Raw genomic sequence first — 16,642 nt, forward strand, 5'->3', positions numbered from 1 at the left:
GCCATGGAAAATATTATGAAAATCAGCCTTTCAAAAACCACACAACAGAAATGCCAGCATTTGCCAAAGATAATAACCCCCCCCTCAAAAAAAAGTTTAAGTGGAGAGAAACCTGGAAAAGAAAGTTCCTCAGAACCGAGGACACACCAGACAAATTCAAACAAATACATACCCAGGCAAGGATGGCGATGTTCGGATCTGACTCCACTGAGCTGAAGGCAAAAGGGAGGCGCTCTAGATAATATTAAAATTCAATCCATAATGAAGATGTAATAGGCAGTCTTCCTTTTGCAATAAAAACCAACATCACATTCCCCAAACAAAACACTTTAAGTGTTGAAGGAAGATTGTGATGGAAGCAGAAAAGTTGCAGGCAACTTAGACGTGCCAAAAAAGTCAGGAAGGAATCAAAACCATAGCACGTGGCCTCTGAGAAACCAGATTAATCTGCACCAGGCTCGCCTTGTTCCTGAGGGCTAAGGTACAAAGTATAAAGATGTTTCGGTCCTAAGGAAACCTTACCAAAGTCTCAGGAGTGCAAGTAGTACAGAGGATGTCCTTTGATCACCTGTGTCACTAGAAATTAGTAGCAAAGGGAAAAGAAACAAACAAACAAAAAAATGAACCTCTTAGACATTTCAAAACTTTCTTTTTCCAAAACGTTTTTTTAAACAACTCTTGGATGAAAGAAAATAAAAAATCGAAATAGACACACAGAAAAAAATGCTAACGAAAACCTTAACGTGGTGAAGTCTATGAGAAATGTCAAAGTCATGCCCAGAGGCAACTTCATGGCATGCAACGTATTTCTAAACATTGAGAATGGAAATAATGAATTAGAAACGTGACCAAAATCAGGGGTGGGGGCGGCGGGGGGGGGGGAGGGGCGGGCAGGGCAGAAAGAACAGTTACACATCTTTTAGAATCAAAGGATGTAATTAATAAAGATACAGATGATTAGATATTAAAGAATCAAAAAACAGAGAAGCGATAAACAAATATGAAATCTGATTCTTTTGAGGAGGAGAAAACCTCCCACATAATAAAAATGGGAAAATCCATGAGCTTGCCTAATGAAGAAAACATGAGAGGAAAACACAGCTATTTGGCATCAGAAATAACAAAGGGAAAATAAACACAGATGCAAAAGCAATAAAAATAATTATAAGAGGATGCAGACTGGTATGCCGCACTCCACAATGTGCGTGTGTATGTATTTAAGATATTTAAGTGAAAAGGACACACTGTCCCACATAAGCGTTTAGTGTGAGCAATGCCTGTATGTGAAAGTCAGGCTCTTTCTTGTAGTCCAAAAATTACCAGTTAGAAATATCATAGGGAAGATTTAATAAGAAAATTACTGGCTGAGAGGAAGAGAAATATATAGCTTTATTAAGGGATTTATTTATTCTATGTATTTAACGACTTACTAGGTGCCAGGCACATTTCGTCCTAACAACACTTGAAGGTATGCTTAATTATTATCCGCATTTTTCCGACAAAGAAGTGAGGGACACAGAGAGGTTAAGTAACTTAGCCAGAGTCACTCAGTTTATAAGACGCCAAACCAGGGGAGCGCAGCCCACAGTGCCACAGCCCACAGCCTGCCCCTCCTCGGAGTCCCACTGTGTGATGGGGGCAGGCAGGTCCCCTCTAGCTCACCATGCCCTGTTCTCCTCTCTCAGATCCAGGAGATGGTCCACTCGGAGGTCGCTGCCTATGACTCCGGCCGGCCGGGGCCCCTGCTGGGCCGCCCTGCGATGCTGGCCAGCCACATGAGCGCCCTCAGCCAGTCCCAGCTCATCTCTCAGATGGGCATCCGGAGTGGCATCGCCCACAGCTCCCCGTCCCCCCCAGGGAGCAAGTCAGCCACGCCCTCCCCCTCCAGTTCAACTCAGGAGGAGGAATCAGAAGCGCATTTCAAGGTAGGTCGGGGGGCCACGCGGGGCCCTGAGATGCCCTCCCGTCAGGAGACGGGTGGGCCCTACGTGGAAACGGGCATCACCGGCCTGGAGACCAGACTGGAAGAGCACAACTGTAGCATTTGCTGGAGGGCACAGAGGACGGAAATCAGCAGGTAGCACGGGGTCTGCCGGCTGGAGCCCCTGGTCAGTAGAGATGGCCGAGCTTGGACTTGGGGCTATCTGGCTGCAGCCGCTAGATTTGCCGAGTGTCCTTGCCAAGCTGTGCCCCTCCGCTCCCAGGGCCTTGTGTATAAAGCAAAGACAACGCTCTCCAGTGGCCGAGGGGGCGGAGGAGAGAATCCTGTGACAATGTGGTGAGGGCTTATTCCTCAATGGCCAGTGGGTCATCTCGGTGACATTGATGGCATCAGCAAGATCCTCAGGGTCACGTCTTAAGGCCACTTTGGCCTTGCAAGAGAAGGTTTTCTGACAAAGGTGTGCAGCCCAGCAGAGGACAGCTCTGGGCAGCACCGGAACTGACACGTTCCCCCTGGGGACATGCCCCCCCCCAGCACCCCTGGAATCATGGATGGTCCTGCCTTTAAAGAACACATCAGGGGTGAGAGGTCACTAGCTGTCCAGGCTTGTCCTTCCTTTGCACTGACAGCTCCTCCTGGCTGTGGGAAGGCATCTGGTTTCACTGGGGTGGAAGACAGAGGCCAGAGAGCCCAGGGACGGCTGTGCTCACTGCGACTCTCCCCATGAGCCCGTGGCAGAACCCAAACGTGATCCCCCAAACCCCACCTCCATTTCTTCTTCCTGAGGGCTCTCATCCCTTTCCCCATGGGGACCCTCCAGAAGCCTGGGGCAGTGACTATGGCGCCCATGCCACCTGACCGGGACCATGACCGCCGGGGCTGGGTGGGCACCTCTGGATCTGGTCCAGCTGCATCCCCACGGTACCTTGCAGGAGTGGCTTTATTTTATCTTATATTTAGCACACCCCATTGGGGCCGAAAGCTGTTCTAAGCACATAACCAGTATTAACCCATGGGGTCCTCATGACAGCCCTGTGTGGTCAAGGCCATTGTCCTCTCCAATTGGCAGATGGGAAAACCCAGGCCCCAGAGCGGTTACGTCAGTTTGGCTGCAGAGAGAGGCAGGAGCAGATGCCGCGTGGCTACCGGCTTCCCTCGCCACCCCCACGATTTCCTTACCGGTTCCTGGTGTCATCTGCCTGGTGCAGAGAGTGACAGTCTTCACTGTAGGATCCAGGGCTTTGACTAAAGTTCCTGCTCCCCGTGTGACCTGAGGGTCCTACTGGTGACCCACTGAGGTCTGTGGCCAGCATCCCTACGCAGCTCCCATCCCGCAAGCCTTGAGTCGCACACTCACAGGATTGCGGTCCTGCTTCTGCGGCCAGGTGTCCGGAACGAGGCCACGCCCACCGAGTCACATAACCTCTTACCTGTCCCACAACTTCATAGGGCCCCGGCCCTAAGTCCCCTGCCCCAAGACGCACACCTGAAAGTTCGTGGATGGCTAAGGATCATCTTCGGGGCTTTTTTGTGATCACAAGGGAGGAGGGTCCAGAAAAATTGATATCCTCAAAACTTGGGCTGAGCCCAGGGCCAAGCACGCTTTCAGTGGCATACCACATCCACAGGCTCGCGCGGGAGCCCCCAGATTCTCTAGGAGAGCGTACCGTTGTTGGGATCCCTTACTCCTGATCCATTAGGGGATTTTACACTCTGTAAACGTAGATGTTACCTTGGGAAAGAAGTGGCAGAGAGGTAAACAATTTTTGTCGGATTATAAAGTGAATTAATGTCTCGCTATAGAGACGCAAATGACTTCTGCCTGGGAGAAAAGAGTAAAAGCCCCAAAGGTGATCATTTCATTGCTCTGTAGGGCACTTTTTCTCTTTGAATCAACTTTGCCACCTTGCTGATTTTCATTCATGAGTTAAACAGTAACCCCGGGGTTCCTAGCTCTTACCCAGGACATGTGTGTGCGTGAGTGTGTGCATGGGTGTATGTTTGCATGTGTGTGTGTGTGCATGTGTGTGTGTGTGTGCTTTGTCTCTCACGGAGAGCGGTGAGCATGACAGTGTGGCCCGCACGGCCTGAGCTGGAGCCCAGGGTGTGGGCCACCTGCCGTTGCCTACATGCACTCAGAGCTGGACAGGCAGGCGATGGGGCTGCTGGGGAAGGTCCCCTCTGCCTCAGGCTGGGGTGGGGACCTGTAGGGGGAAGCCCATGGCATCTCTACTTTTCTGACTCCTTTCCTCTGTGCAGATGTCGGGAGAGAAGAGACCTTCCACCGACCCAGGAAAAAAGACCAAGAACCCAAAGAAGAAGAAGAAGAAGGATCCCAACGAGCCACAGAAGCCTGTGTCGGCCTATGCGCTCTTCTTCAGAGACACTCAAGCTGCCATCAAGGGACAGAACCCCAGTGCCACCTTCGGGGATGTGTCCAAAATCGTGGCCTCCATGTGGGACAGCTTGGGAGAGGAGCAGAAGCAGGTGAGTCTGTCCCTTCCCGGGGCTTTGAGACCCTGGAGCCAGTGACAGACTTGGAATGCCTGAAATCAGGAAAAACCTCCTGCAGGGGTCTCTCCTGACTCAGTTTGCCCATCTGTAAGCTGGGAGGCTAGAGCCCTTCCAGTTCTGCTGTTTGCCGGCTGCGTTCACTAGTGGCCTAACCAATCTGATTTCTGCTCCCTCTTCTGTTAAGTGAGAATAAGCATCTCTGTCCGTCTTGTCCCTCCAACTGTGCCAGCCTGGACCAGGCCAGGGCTTCCTCCCCACTGACCGTGTGCCCGGCCCCTCTCAAGGGCATCCAGGGAGAACAGGGAGCAGAACAAGCTCAGAGGCAAATGCCTCCGGCTGATCACCTGACCACTCCCCGATGTTGCCCACGTTTTGGATCTTTCAGGCTTACAAGAGAAAGACCGAAGCGGCAAAGAAGGAGTATCTGAAGGCTCTGGCAGCCTACAGGGCGAGCCTTGTCTCCAAGGTAACACCCTGGCCCGTTGGCCCAGCCCCGATCAAGGGGGGCACCGAGGCCCTTGGGAAGGGTCAAAGCCATAGTTCCTGGGAAGGACAGAGAAGCCCGGTGGGGTCACTTCTCCCTGCACCTGCCGTGTGCCACGCTTGTGCCCGGCGCTTTACATGCATGCCGTTTCGTTTAATTCTTCCAAAAAGAACCCAGCATTCAGTGGGTTTAAGCAGCTTGCCTGAAATGACGAGCGTCTGGAAGCTGTCACGGAGCGCAAGGCACGTCCGTCCGGCCGCAAAGGGCCAAGCAGGGAGGGCGTTCCAAGCCAAGGGAACAGCACAGGCAAGGCGTAGAGGCTGGAGAGGAGTGTAGAGGGAGGCCTGGCTGGATGAGGCCAGCATCACGGGCCTGGCTGAGGAAGCTGGGCTTCCGGTGTCCACCGCATCCTCGTTAATTCCCCAGGAATTAACACTTGGTCAGAGCCAAGTGCACTGAGGACCTGGGATTACCTCTGGTTTGCCGGTAGCTCCCTGCCAAGGGGCCAGAGAGCCAGCCAGGGACCGTGTCGGCCGGTCGCAGACCCAGGGGGTCTCATGGCCCAAGTTCTGGCTTATTCGTCTTCTCCAGAGTGACTGGTGTCTGTCTCCTTGCAGAGCTCCCCAGAGCAGGGTGAGACCAAAGGCACGCAGGCGAACCCGCCAGCCAAAATGCTGCCGCCCAAGCAGCCCATGTATGCCATGCCAGGCCTGGCCTCCTTCCTGACGCCGTCGGACCTGCAGGCCTTCCGCAGCGGGGCGTCCCCCGCCAGCCTGGCCCGGACGCTGGGGTCCAAGACCCTGCTGCCAGGCCTCAGCGCATCCCCGCCGCCGCCACCCTCCTTCCCACTCAGCCCCCCACTGCACCAGCAGCTGCCACTGCCGCCCCACGCCCAGGGCACCCTCCTCAGTCCACCTGTTAGCATGTCTCCGGCCCCCCAGGCTCCGGTCTTGCCCACTCCCATGGCACTGCAGGTGCAGCTGGCAATGAGCCCCTCACCTCCAGGGCCACAGGTAAGCAGGGCCCCATGGGAACGTGTCCTTCAGATCCCTGTGTGGGGAGGGCAGGCAGTGCGGGATTTCAGATACTGGCCCCGCCCCTTGGCCTCAGGACCTTACCTCTCTGAGCCTCAGTCACCACATCTGTGAAGTGGGTCTAGTCCACCTTCCTTGAGAGGTACGGGCTGCATTGAGCAGTTGACAGGTCCCCAGAATCTTCAGAGTCTTAGGATATCCCAAGCCTGTCCTTCTCTTGCACTCTGTCCAGTTCTGCTCCCTGGCCCAATGGGCTGAGGCCGTGCAGGTTCTGCCAGGTCAGCCCCAGCCCCTGGCTCTCCCTAAAGCCTCGGAGGCCTGACCCGCTGACCATTCCATTGATGCTGTTACAAGATTCGTGTCGCTCAGTACAACAACTCCATTTTACAGACTGGGAAACCGAGGCCGGAAGAGGAAAGGCCCTGAAAGCAGAGCCCTTCACTTCCGGATGCAGCTGGGAGAAGGGTTGAATTTTCCAAAAGGAGCTCAGCTCCGGAAGGGGAAGAAGCATTGCAGGCAGAGGGGCAGAGGCGAGGCTTTTAGAAGCCAGAGGAAGCGTCCCTGTGAGCTCCCGCGCGCAGGGCCAGTACCCCCAGCCTGCACTGTGCTCCCCATCACCTCTGCCCTGCTCACCCGCCTCCTTGCCCCTTGGCAGGACTTCCCTCACATCTCCGAGTTCCCCAGCGGTTCGGGACCCCGCTCACCGGGTCCGTCCAACCCCCCGAGCAGCAGCGGCGACTGGGAGAGCAGTTACCCCAGCGCCGAGTGTGGCGTCAGCACGTGCAGGTGGGTCCCCCCGAGCACCCCACCGCCGACGAGCCGAAGAGGGGGCACAGGCTGCCCAGGGATGGGGAGAGGCGAGGCCATGTGGGTCACCGCGTCCCCACAACCGTGCCTCCTGGGGCCTGGCTGCCCGGCGTCTTCACAAGAAGACGCGGAAAAAGTGAGACCCCAGAAGGACTTGGCGGGTCCGATGCCAAGGCTCTGCTTGGGAAAGGGGCCCAGCTTCAGTCCGGCTGCACCCCCCGCTGTCCCAGTTTGCTCACGAGGGCTGTCTTGTGACATTCAGGTCGGGTTCCCTAGAAGCAGGGCCCGGGCAGCAGGATTTGGGGGCCCTTGATGATGCTGAGGGAGGTTCTGCAGGAGGAAGGAAGGGAGGGAGGTGGGACCGGGCCAGGGAAGGAGCCAGCGAGGGTGGGCTCTCAGCCAGAGACTCGCTTCCGCCCGATCCCACTGGGAGCACAGAGGGCACCACAGACGGGGTCCCGACGTGAGGTTAGGGCTTTTTGTTCCCCATGTCAATCAGCCATTGGCAGTGGGCTGCCCGGGACGCGGCAGGTCTCTGGAGCAGAGGCCACTGGGAGGGCAGTACGGGGATCTGAGGGCAGCACCCCCGGTGTCCACTGGCATCCTCGGCCAAGGGCCAACGAGCCAATAGCAGGAGTCACACGACTTACTGGGACCCCACTGCTCCAGTCCAGGGCCCCTCTGACACGCCAACCCCCAGGCCGCTTGGCTTCTCTGTGGTCCTTACGTGGACCTCATCCTCCGACCTCCCCTCCCATCCTTAGCCTTTCAAGGCCGTGGTAGCTGCCCTTCCTCACGAAGGTCTTCCTGCTCCAAGAGTCAGTGACCTGTCATCTCAGCCAGCTCAAGAGGGAAATGGGCAGAGAGGGCACCCAGTTCCTTTACCCACCAACCCCGACTCCCATTCCCCTGGCAAGAACCAATTCTGTGGCTACCACCGGGGTATGGGGTCCAAGCAGCGGCTCCACATCCGGGAAGGCGGGACAGGTGGCCGTCCCTGCTGCCGGCCTCCAGCTGCCCCTCGCCCCAGCTCTTCTGCTCCTCATCCAACCAGGGTGGCCAGGGAGCCAGCAGACACGGCATGTGCCCCACGGCCGACTGCCGGTGTCCAGTGAGAGTCTACCTGCGCAGCAGACTCGGCTCAGCTGGAATCCCCTTCCCCACCCCCCACCCCAGCAGGTGCAGATCCTCCCATCCCCCACCCTGCCGCAGCGGCAGACCCTCCCAACCCCCACACCCCAACAAGGGGCAGACCCTCCCACCCCTGCCCTCCTGCTGCAGGCTCCTTTCCCCAAGTCAGAGTGTGGGGCGGGGGGCTCACTAGTGGACTTTATGGAACGTGTCCGAGCTTCCCCCCGACATGGAGGGCAGACCGCAGCAGCACCTGCTTTACTTGGTTTTTTGAACGCAGGAAGGACTGGCATGTTATTTGCAGGCGTCCACATGGGCTCTGAGTAGGCCCGTGTGTGCTGGGGACCGATCCCCACCTGAGTCTAGTCGGCATCTGTGGCCACTCACAGATGGTTTTCTTGTCCTATGAGAGTGTTTTAAGACCTACTCCCTTAGCAACTTTCAAATACAGGAACTTACAAAAATACAGTGTTATTAACTGTAGTCCCCACGCGGTCCGTGGCAGCCTCGAGGCTCACTCATGTTAGACCCTGAAGTTTATGCCTTTTGACCCTTCCCCCATTTTACCCCCCACCCCCACCCCCGCAACCACCACTCCGCTCTCTCTGCCAGCTTGGTGTGGGGTTCGTGTAGGACTCTGATATTCGATACTTGTCTTCCTCGGACTTACTTCTCTTGGCACGATGCCGGCAAGGTCCCCCTGGCTCTCCATGAGCGAGCGCCGTATTTTAAAACACAGAAGGCGCCTGCCCTCCTCTGATTCCGTGTGAAGTTTGCAAATAGCTAAGAACAGCCCCCAGAGACCGGGCGGGGGCGGGGGGTGGTGTCTGATGGACAGAGGCGCTGCAGCCTCCTCCCCCCAGGGCGGAGGACTCCTCAGTCCCCAGCTGGGATGGATGCTGGGAGAGGAGCTTGGTTTGGCTGGTGGCCTGCCTGTCGGGGAGGGACCCACATGCCCCACTCATCCTCAGAGGGGCAGTGCACGTCCAGGGTGGAGGTGAAGGCCAGCCAGCAAGCATGTGGCCCAGGTGTCCCCCCCCCCCCCCCGCCCCAGACTCCTGCGGCTCTGACAGCCCCTCCTCTCTCCCCAGCCTGCTCCCCAGGGATAAATCGCTCTACCTCACCTAATCCCGCCTCCCCTCTCCTCCCTGAGGCTTGCTGGAGGGGCACTGCTCAGAGCCTGAAGGGCCCACAGCAGAAGGGAAGCCTGGGCAGGAAGCAGGATGACCGGGAAGAGAGCAGTGACACAGCGACGACGCCCCAGGGCCGAGTCTCTTCCTCGACCTCCCACCAGACCCTGCAGAGGCGGTCCTCCGCCCACCGCCGCCCGCAGCACCTGTGGGCACCTTCTGCCCCCGGTCCGCCTGCTCCGGGGCTGCCGTGGACCCCGCCCCCTGCCCTGCACACCGTCCTCTGTGTCTGGACCTCCGGCCCGGCCCAGGCTCCCCGGCGACTGCCCTCCGACCGAAACCCACCCCCAGATGCATGGACCCGGGCTGTCTGGCCGAGGACGTGCAAACGCGCTTTTATGGTGTGAACAAAGATTACCGAACCTCTGAACTGTTGGTTCCATGTAAGTAGTTGACTAAGTGTTTTAGACCCGGGCTGAAGACATCGATAAGATGATTTTGTGGGGAAGGGGAGTAGTTTCCTTTAAGGGGAAGAGCATTTTATATGACCCCTTAGCACATTTTTTTTTCTTTTTTTGCATTTTCTCTTGAGGGAGACGTGCACAAAAGCAGCCGCCACACTGTTCCCCACCCCCGCAACCCCCTGTGGCCAGAGCCAGACCCCTGCCCCGTGAGGCCAGAGCCTGACCGCTTAGAGCCCACACTTGGAGACGTTGCGCTTTTTTTTTTTTTTTAACCCTGTATCCGTCTATTTAAAATTGCCAACACGACTTTCATCTATTTATGAAGCAAAGTTGAGAACAGAAATGCAGTTTATCATAACGTGTGTGTGATTTTCGGGTTTGCTTTGGGCTTTGGTTCTTGAAGTTGTTTGCAGCGGTTTCCTGGCCCTGGCCAGTGTCCGTCCTGGTGCCCAGTGCTTCTCTCGGTTTCTTTATAATAAAACTTCTGAAAAGTTGAAAACCCGTCTGTGTCTTCATGTCTGTGGTAAGCCAGAGCCAGGCCTCGCGACATGGCGTTTGGTGGCAGCTCTGCCAGCTGACAAAGCCCTTGATGTCAGTGGGATTCGAGTCAAGTCTCATCTGCTGTGTCCTCCCCATGACGGTCTGAGTGGACCGCGCCCCCCTTCCCACTGCTGGCCTCAGTGTTGTCACCTACAGAAGTAGGAGGACGATGGTGCCAACACGCGGGGTCCTGGTGATGAGCAGGGGTTATAGGCACCGAGCACCGGCTGTGCGGGGAGCAGGCTCCCCATCTGATGGCGCCCGGGGGGGGCAGGGGGCTTCTCCGAACCTGAATGTAAAGGGGCATCCCAGGAGCACCTGGGTGGCTCAGTGGGTTAAAGCCTCTGCCTTCGGCTCAGGTCATGATCCCAGGATCCTGGGATCGAGCCCTGCATCAGGCTCTCTGCTCGGCAGGGAGCCTGCTTCCTCCTCTCTCTCTGCCTGACTCTCTGCCTACTTGTGATCTCTGCCTGTCAAATAAATAAATAAAATCTTTTAAAAATAAATAAATAAAATAAAGGGGAATCCCAGACAAGGGACTCTAACCCAGATTTCTTGACAGATGTTAGGTGGTGGTACTTACAAAAAAAAAAAAAAAAAGTAATAATTATGTGACAATTTTAACGTATCTGGAAGATTAACCATTTCTTGGTATGGAGGAGCTTTTGGGAGCTGCTCCTGCTGGGCCCCGTGACATGGTTATTTTGGGGCGGGGGCCCTGTGACCTGGATGGAGGAGCCTCCCCCTTCCCCTGTCCGCTCTCAGGGCGTCTCCCTCTGTGATCCCGAAACCTCCCTTCTTCCAGAAAACAGCCCCAGGCCTGGCGCACAATCTCTCTGTGAGCAGTTTCCTCACTGGAGGGCATTTTGTAATCCACTTCGGAAAAAGAAAAAAGAAAACCCGACGGACCACAAAAACAACACACTGCCCGTAGCATCACTGCAATGTGAGGCATGAATATTTCATACGGTTACAATTTCCTTTCCTGCACGGATCTTGTCAGTAACACGGTGATGACTTAGTTTAATATTCAACTCCTGCTTCTACATGTGAGAAAACAGCGTCCTTGGGATCCATGCAGACAACCCCAAATAATGAGGGCCAGGCTATCAGGTTCTTGCCTCGGAGGTCCCCAAGGCCAAGGCTGGCCTCTCTGTGGCAAGGGGTGCTCAGGGACAAGGGGAGCTCTGCCCAAGCAGAGTCTAAACACCCGGCCTTCAGATGTCGGGGGTCGTGGTACCCCCAAGCTGCCAAGGTCGGTCTGTGCTCTGGACCCACCACACTTTGAAGCCCCATGGTATGGCCTAGAATCTAGAGCCATGCCCCTGACACTGGAAGGATCAGCAGTCTCTGCAGCCCAATCCGCTGTCCACGGAACCGGCCGTCCACGGAGCCGGCCCACCCAGGGCCCACGCACCTGCTGCAGAACCTGCCACCCTGCGCCTCCTCCCACAGACATGCTGGAATCACAGCAGAGGCACGGGCTGGGCAAAGGCCAGGCCTCCGGACCCCAGGAGGAAGAGGTGGTTGGGCCCCAGATTGTCCAACACTAATCGTTCCCTGGAGGGCCCATAGGAAGTTCCACGTTAGACTTGAAGATGGGCAACATGGCACGGAGATGGGCAACATGGCCTTCCAGTGACTCTTAAGAGTCCACCATGCCGAATTCCATGGTTCATTCCGCAAGAATACAAACAGGTGAGCCCTTCCTTTCTGCCGCAGCTGAGCCCCAGGGATACTGGGGGAATCCGACCCAGATCCCACCCCTAGGAGCTTAAGGGCTAGCTGGGGAGGCAGAGAAGGAAAACGGTAATATTGAGTTATAAAATCTTAACTTTATATTATAAATCATAAAAATATAAAGTTAACTATACTCTGTGACAAGTCTGAAAGGCGGAAGGGGCCAGGAGAATGCAGAAGAGGGGGGCCCCCAGCCTAACCAGGGGCCCCAAAGTTTTCTGGGGTGAGGCCGTGTCGGGGCTGTGCCTCATGCAGTGAGTGGGCCTGAGCTGGAGGATGGACGTGAGGTTCTAGGGCGCCCTGCTTTCCTGATTTGGGACCCCCAGATGCTGTGGCTCTGTGATCGTGATTCTCATCCAGAATTTTGGAGAATTCCTTCTGGAAGAAGCTGCAACTGAGTCCACACAGCTGCGTGGGGATCTCTGAGTCAGGAACAGGGACAAATGTCCTCAGGTGGAAGGGGACCCTCACGCACTGTGCATGTTCTCAAACCCTTGACCTCTGCATGCACGTGCTGGGTCTGGGCCAGCCCGGGCTCCCCGTGCGCTGCAGGTGGTTGGGGGTGGTGTGTGTCTGCGTGTACTGTGTGGTGTGCGTGTGGAGGTGGTGTGAGAGTGGGTCCTGTGCCCATGTGTGTCACGTAGGGGGATGGGTGAGGTGTGCAGTGGTGTTTGTATTTGCATGTAGTGTGCACACATGTATGTGTGTGCTGTGCACGTGTGTTTGCCATGTGCACATCTGTAACTAGTGTGGGTGGTGCACGTGAGATAAATCTTCTGTGCATGCCATGTGTGTCTGTAGCCGGTGTGGATGTGGGAGAGGAAGCATGTGTGCACTGTGCCCAAGACCATGGAGATGCTGCACACACCCACACCACACCAGCACACAGGTGCACATGCACACACCTCACACACATTCCTGGTGCACAGTGGATGGCCCCAGGACGTGCACACCATACGCATCACACACCGCATGCACGCGAGGCCCATGCCTACATGTGTGCAATGTGCCCACACGCACCATGCAATGACATGCCACACGCACATAGACATGTGTACCCGTCCTTACACACATGTGCACTCTGTTCACACCATTGAACCCAACCCCCCACCCCAGACACAGAAGTGCATCCTGCATGCACACGACCATAGCACACGTACCCACACGAAACCACACAACTACGCAGACTTCCGCACATCATGTGCATATCCACGCATCAGGTAACGTGGGAATGAAATGTTCTTGAAAGTTTGAAAGAATTTGCGTGCAAAAAATCTGACATGCCATTAGGTTCTGGGGCTTTTAAAAAATTGCCCAACACATCCGTCATCATAAGCAGCTCTGCTCCCTAAATTGCCCCAAATGAATAACCCCAAGCCCATGGATGCAGAGGAAGGGACAGGCACTCCGAAGAAGCAGTGGGGCTTGGTGGGGGGGGGGGGGGCGCAGGGCTCAGTCTGCCTGGAGAATGTGGGGTGGCCCCAGCTGGCTGAGCCACCTTCCTCTTTCCCATCCTCCCAGCAGCCCCACAGTAACTGCGGGCCAAGGTCCCCTACTTCCCTAGTGTGGCCAGGTAAGCTAATGTTTACTGCTGGGTCATGTTGTGTCCTGTAACTGTATTTTTCCCCCAAATAATTGTTTTTGTTTCTTGTTTTTTGGGTGTGTACTTTCTGTCTCTGTCACACGGGCCTCCGGGACCTCACCACCCTATGACTTGTGGCTTGCTGTGCAGGTGCTCAGATGCTGGGGCTGGGCCGGCTTCTCTTCCTGGAGGCAGCTTCAACCCGAAGCTCCCTTGGGCTGCGATTCAGCAGCTCCCTTCTCTCGTCTCCACCTGGGGGGTCCTCCCTTTCCTGGTTCCATCTGGTTCTCTCTCTCTGTCTCTCATCCTGCTTCTCTGGGGCGGTGGAGCACATCTGTACCTTGCTCGCTCTCTCTCTCTCTCTCTCTCTCTCTCTCTCGGAAAGGGCCCATGGGACAGAAGGGTGCCGTTTATGAATGTGCCTGCTGGGCCCCAGCATTGCTCTTGCCCACTTCCCCTCTCCGTTGCTTGCACACTCCCCCTTCCTTGGGAGCTTTCCCATTTTTTTGTGTCTCTGTGACGGGAGGCAGGGATGTGCGCGTGGCTGGGACTTGCTGGGACGCCTGTGCTGGACCCTCCCGCCCCGCAGCCTGCTAGGTTGCCTCCCCGCTCCAGCTTGGGTCTTACTCCTAGAGCACGTTTGCGAAAGCAGGAGGCAGGAACTTGGCTCCCTGGTGCTCTTGTCCATGAAGAAATGGTGGCTCCCATCCCTGATAGGAGGGGAATGTAGGGAACAAAGCAGGCCAGGGAATTGTTCCTTGGAAGGGTCTGGCACAGGGCAGGGGGGTGGTGGTTGTGCCGTGTCTGGTCCCTGCGTCCTCCTCTCTCAGGCCAGCTCCTCGGCCACGCTCGCGTCCGCAGCTCAGCCAGCCCTTGTCCAAGGCCCGAGCCAGCCCACCTCCACGGAGACGGGGGGCCAGCTTGCCGGGGGTGCCGTAACCGAACGCCGCGGCCTGGGGGGCTTCAACAACAGACATTAATTCTCTCACACTCTGGGGTCTGGAAGGCCAAGGTCAAAGTGTCGTCAGCAGGGGTGGGGTCGTCTGAGGCTCCTCTCTCTGGATTGCCCACGTCTGCCTTTCTTCGTGTCCTCACATGGTCTCTCCTCCATGCAGAGCCCCTCAGTGTCCCCTCTGTGACCAAATTTCCTCTTGTAAGGACTCCAGTCCAGTTGGATGAGGGCCCACCCGAATGGCTTCATTTTACCTGAATCACCTCTATAAAGGAACTGTCTCTAAAGACAGGGACATTCTGAAGTACCAGGGGTTTGGGCTCCGACATATGAATTACCAGGGAGACCCGGCTCAGCCCTAACAGTCCGGGTGGCTGGTATTGATTAGAAACTCTGCAGCGAGGGTCAAATCCAACCACGGGCTCATGGGCCAGGCCAAGGGAAACCGTCCGAGACCCAGTTCTGGAAGGATTCTGCCTGGGTGTGTGAGGAAGCCAGATCACTCCGCTGGGAGGACATCGTGAAGTCAAAGGGAACCAGAGCTGGCTCCCGCGCCCCACCGGCAGTCCCAGGAGGCCCACACATCTGGCACAGGGCCATACACACCGGAACGGCTCGGTTCAGACTCGGTTCAGACTCGGTTCGTGGACATGTCAGGGGAGAGCCGCCCCCCCATCTCCGGAATGAGCCTGGGCCACAACCACCTGGCACCTCTCCCAGGTGTGCCTCCCTAAACCTCCAAGCTCCCCGCCTTATTTTTTTCTCTACATCTTCTGATTCCGGTCCCTGAAATGTTGTTAGCGGAAATGGAGCTGCCAATTCAGATGACCCCAGAGTTGGGCAGGCAACATAAACAAAGGAATGAAACAGATAACAGACGACTTGGGGGCGTGACTCAGTGGAAAGTGACAGCCCTGCCAAAAAGCATTTGAATTCAGCGTGATTTTTAAAACTCCGCGCTGGCCGAAGCAAAACCGGCCTGCCAGCCAGATGCAGCCTCTGGGCATCGAATTGGTGCCTTCTGTGGAAGGCATGGTTAAGAGATGGGCTTTGAAGACAGAGCTGGTTTTGAATCTTAGCCTTGTATATGCAAAACACAGTGGTGTTTCAGATCGTAGAGCTGGTGTAACAAACAGGCGCAATAGTGCACGTGAAGTGTTCAGTGTGGGGTCCGGCACGTAGGAGGTGCTGAAGTTACAGGACCTGTCATTATCGTGGTGAATCAGAGGAGAGCGACAGTGATGCAGTTTTTATAAAAGCAGCCTCCCTTCTCACGAGCAAACGGATGAGACCGCTCGCGTGTGGAGCCATGGCGCCCCCCGGTGGTCATACTCGATCCCTGCAGCGCATAACTGGCCAAAGGAAATGGCTAGGAGCCCAGTTGTGCCTTCTGGTCAGACAACGGGTTTGAATCCAGTTCTGCCATGTGCAAGTAGGCGACAGGTCACTCACCTCCACTCTTACCCTCCATCTCTGCACCTCCGACAATTACGATCCCATGGGGTGGCTCTGACAACTTCATGAGACAATATAATATCGCCAGGCAGGCAAGTGGTATTAATGGCCGTTAGTAAGCGCTGGCTGTGACTCTAGCAGGATCCTAGCACAACGCCAGCTCCATGGCAGCGTGATCCTAGCACTCAGAACACCACTGGCTCCACGCGGCCAATATCCTTCCATCTTGTGAGGAGGAGAAACAGATGGACATCTGTTACTTTTTTCTTTTATTGGGTGGAGCTGAGGAGGGGTTACTCTGCCTTGGAGTCCCTGATCAAGAAAATAACCCCCCTGTGGATACCTGAAATCTCGCCAGAGCAAAGTCTTCCTTTGATTAAGCATTGCTCTATCCAGACTTGTCTTTTACAGTGAACATTCCTCTGGAACTTTCAAACACCCCAATGAGGATGAGTGTATCAGCTACTTTGCTCCCAGACAGGAGGGGCCCGGGGGGTACCGTGGGTGGGGGACACTTTGTACTGTCGTTATCTCCAGCTGGACCCCCACTCCACACACACCCTTTACCCCACTTGTTTTTCTTCCAGGAGAGGTGACTTCCTTCCTTTTCAGGGACCAGAAGGGGATGAGGAGCCCACTGAGGGAGTCTTCCTGGGTAGGGAGCCTTGCCCTCCAGCTGCTGAGCCGTCCCCAGAGGCTGGAGGACCCGAGGCTAGGCTGGGGTACGGAGTGCAGGGCCTCCTCCCATTTCTCTCTGGAGCAGCAAGTCCCAGAGCAGCCCCGTTCCTCCTCCCTCTGCTCACATGCCTCCCTAAAGGGTCCTGGGCTCTTTTCCCAGCAAACTGAAGTTCCTTCTTCCCAGATACC

General features: G+C 56.0%; 1 protein-coding gene across 9 annotated transcripts in view; it reads left to right on the forward strand.

Annotated features, from left to right (window-relative positions):
• Positions 1–10,011, forward strand: part of TOX2 (TOX high mobility group box family member 2) — a 207,782-nt gene extending 197,771 nt beyond the window's left edge. For 8 of the 9 annotated variants that reach the window (XM_047744341.1, XM_047744340.1, XM_047744342.1 and 5 more), the window contains 6 exons: positions 1,686–1,925; positions 4,202–4,429; positions 4,842–4,922; positions 5,558–5,953; positions 6,630–6,760; positions 9,004–10,011. In XM_047744341.1, the coding sequence (XP_047600297.1) occupies positions 1,686–1,925; positions 4,202–4,429; positions 4,842–4,922; positions 5,558–5,953; positions 6,630–6,760; positions 9,004–9,040 (1,113 nt within the window). In that variant the 3' untranslated portion in view covers positions 9,041–10,011. The remainder of the gene's footprint in view (positions 1–1,685; positions 1,926–4,201; positions 4,430–4,841; positions 4,923–5,557; positions 5,954–6,629; positions 6,761–9,003) is intronic. The other variant, XM_047744337.1, reaches the window with a different exon arrangement.
• Positions 10,012–16,642: the final 6,631 nt, after the last annotated feature.

The sequence above is a fragment of the Lutra lutra genome, chromosome 9, assembly GCF_902655055.1.
Source record: "Lutra lutra chromosome 9, mLutLut1.2, whole genome shotgun sequence".
Classification (NCBI taxonomy): Eukaryota; Metazoa; Chordata; class Mammalia; order Carnivora; family Mustelidae; genus Lutra; species Lutra lutra.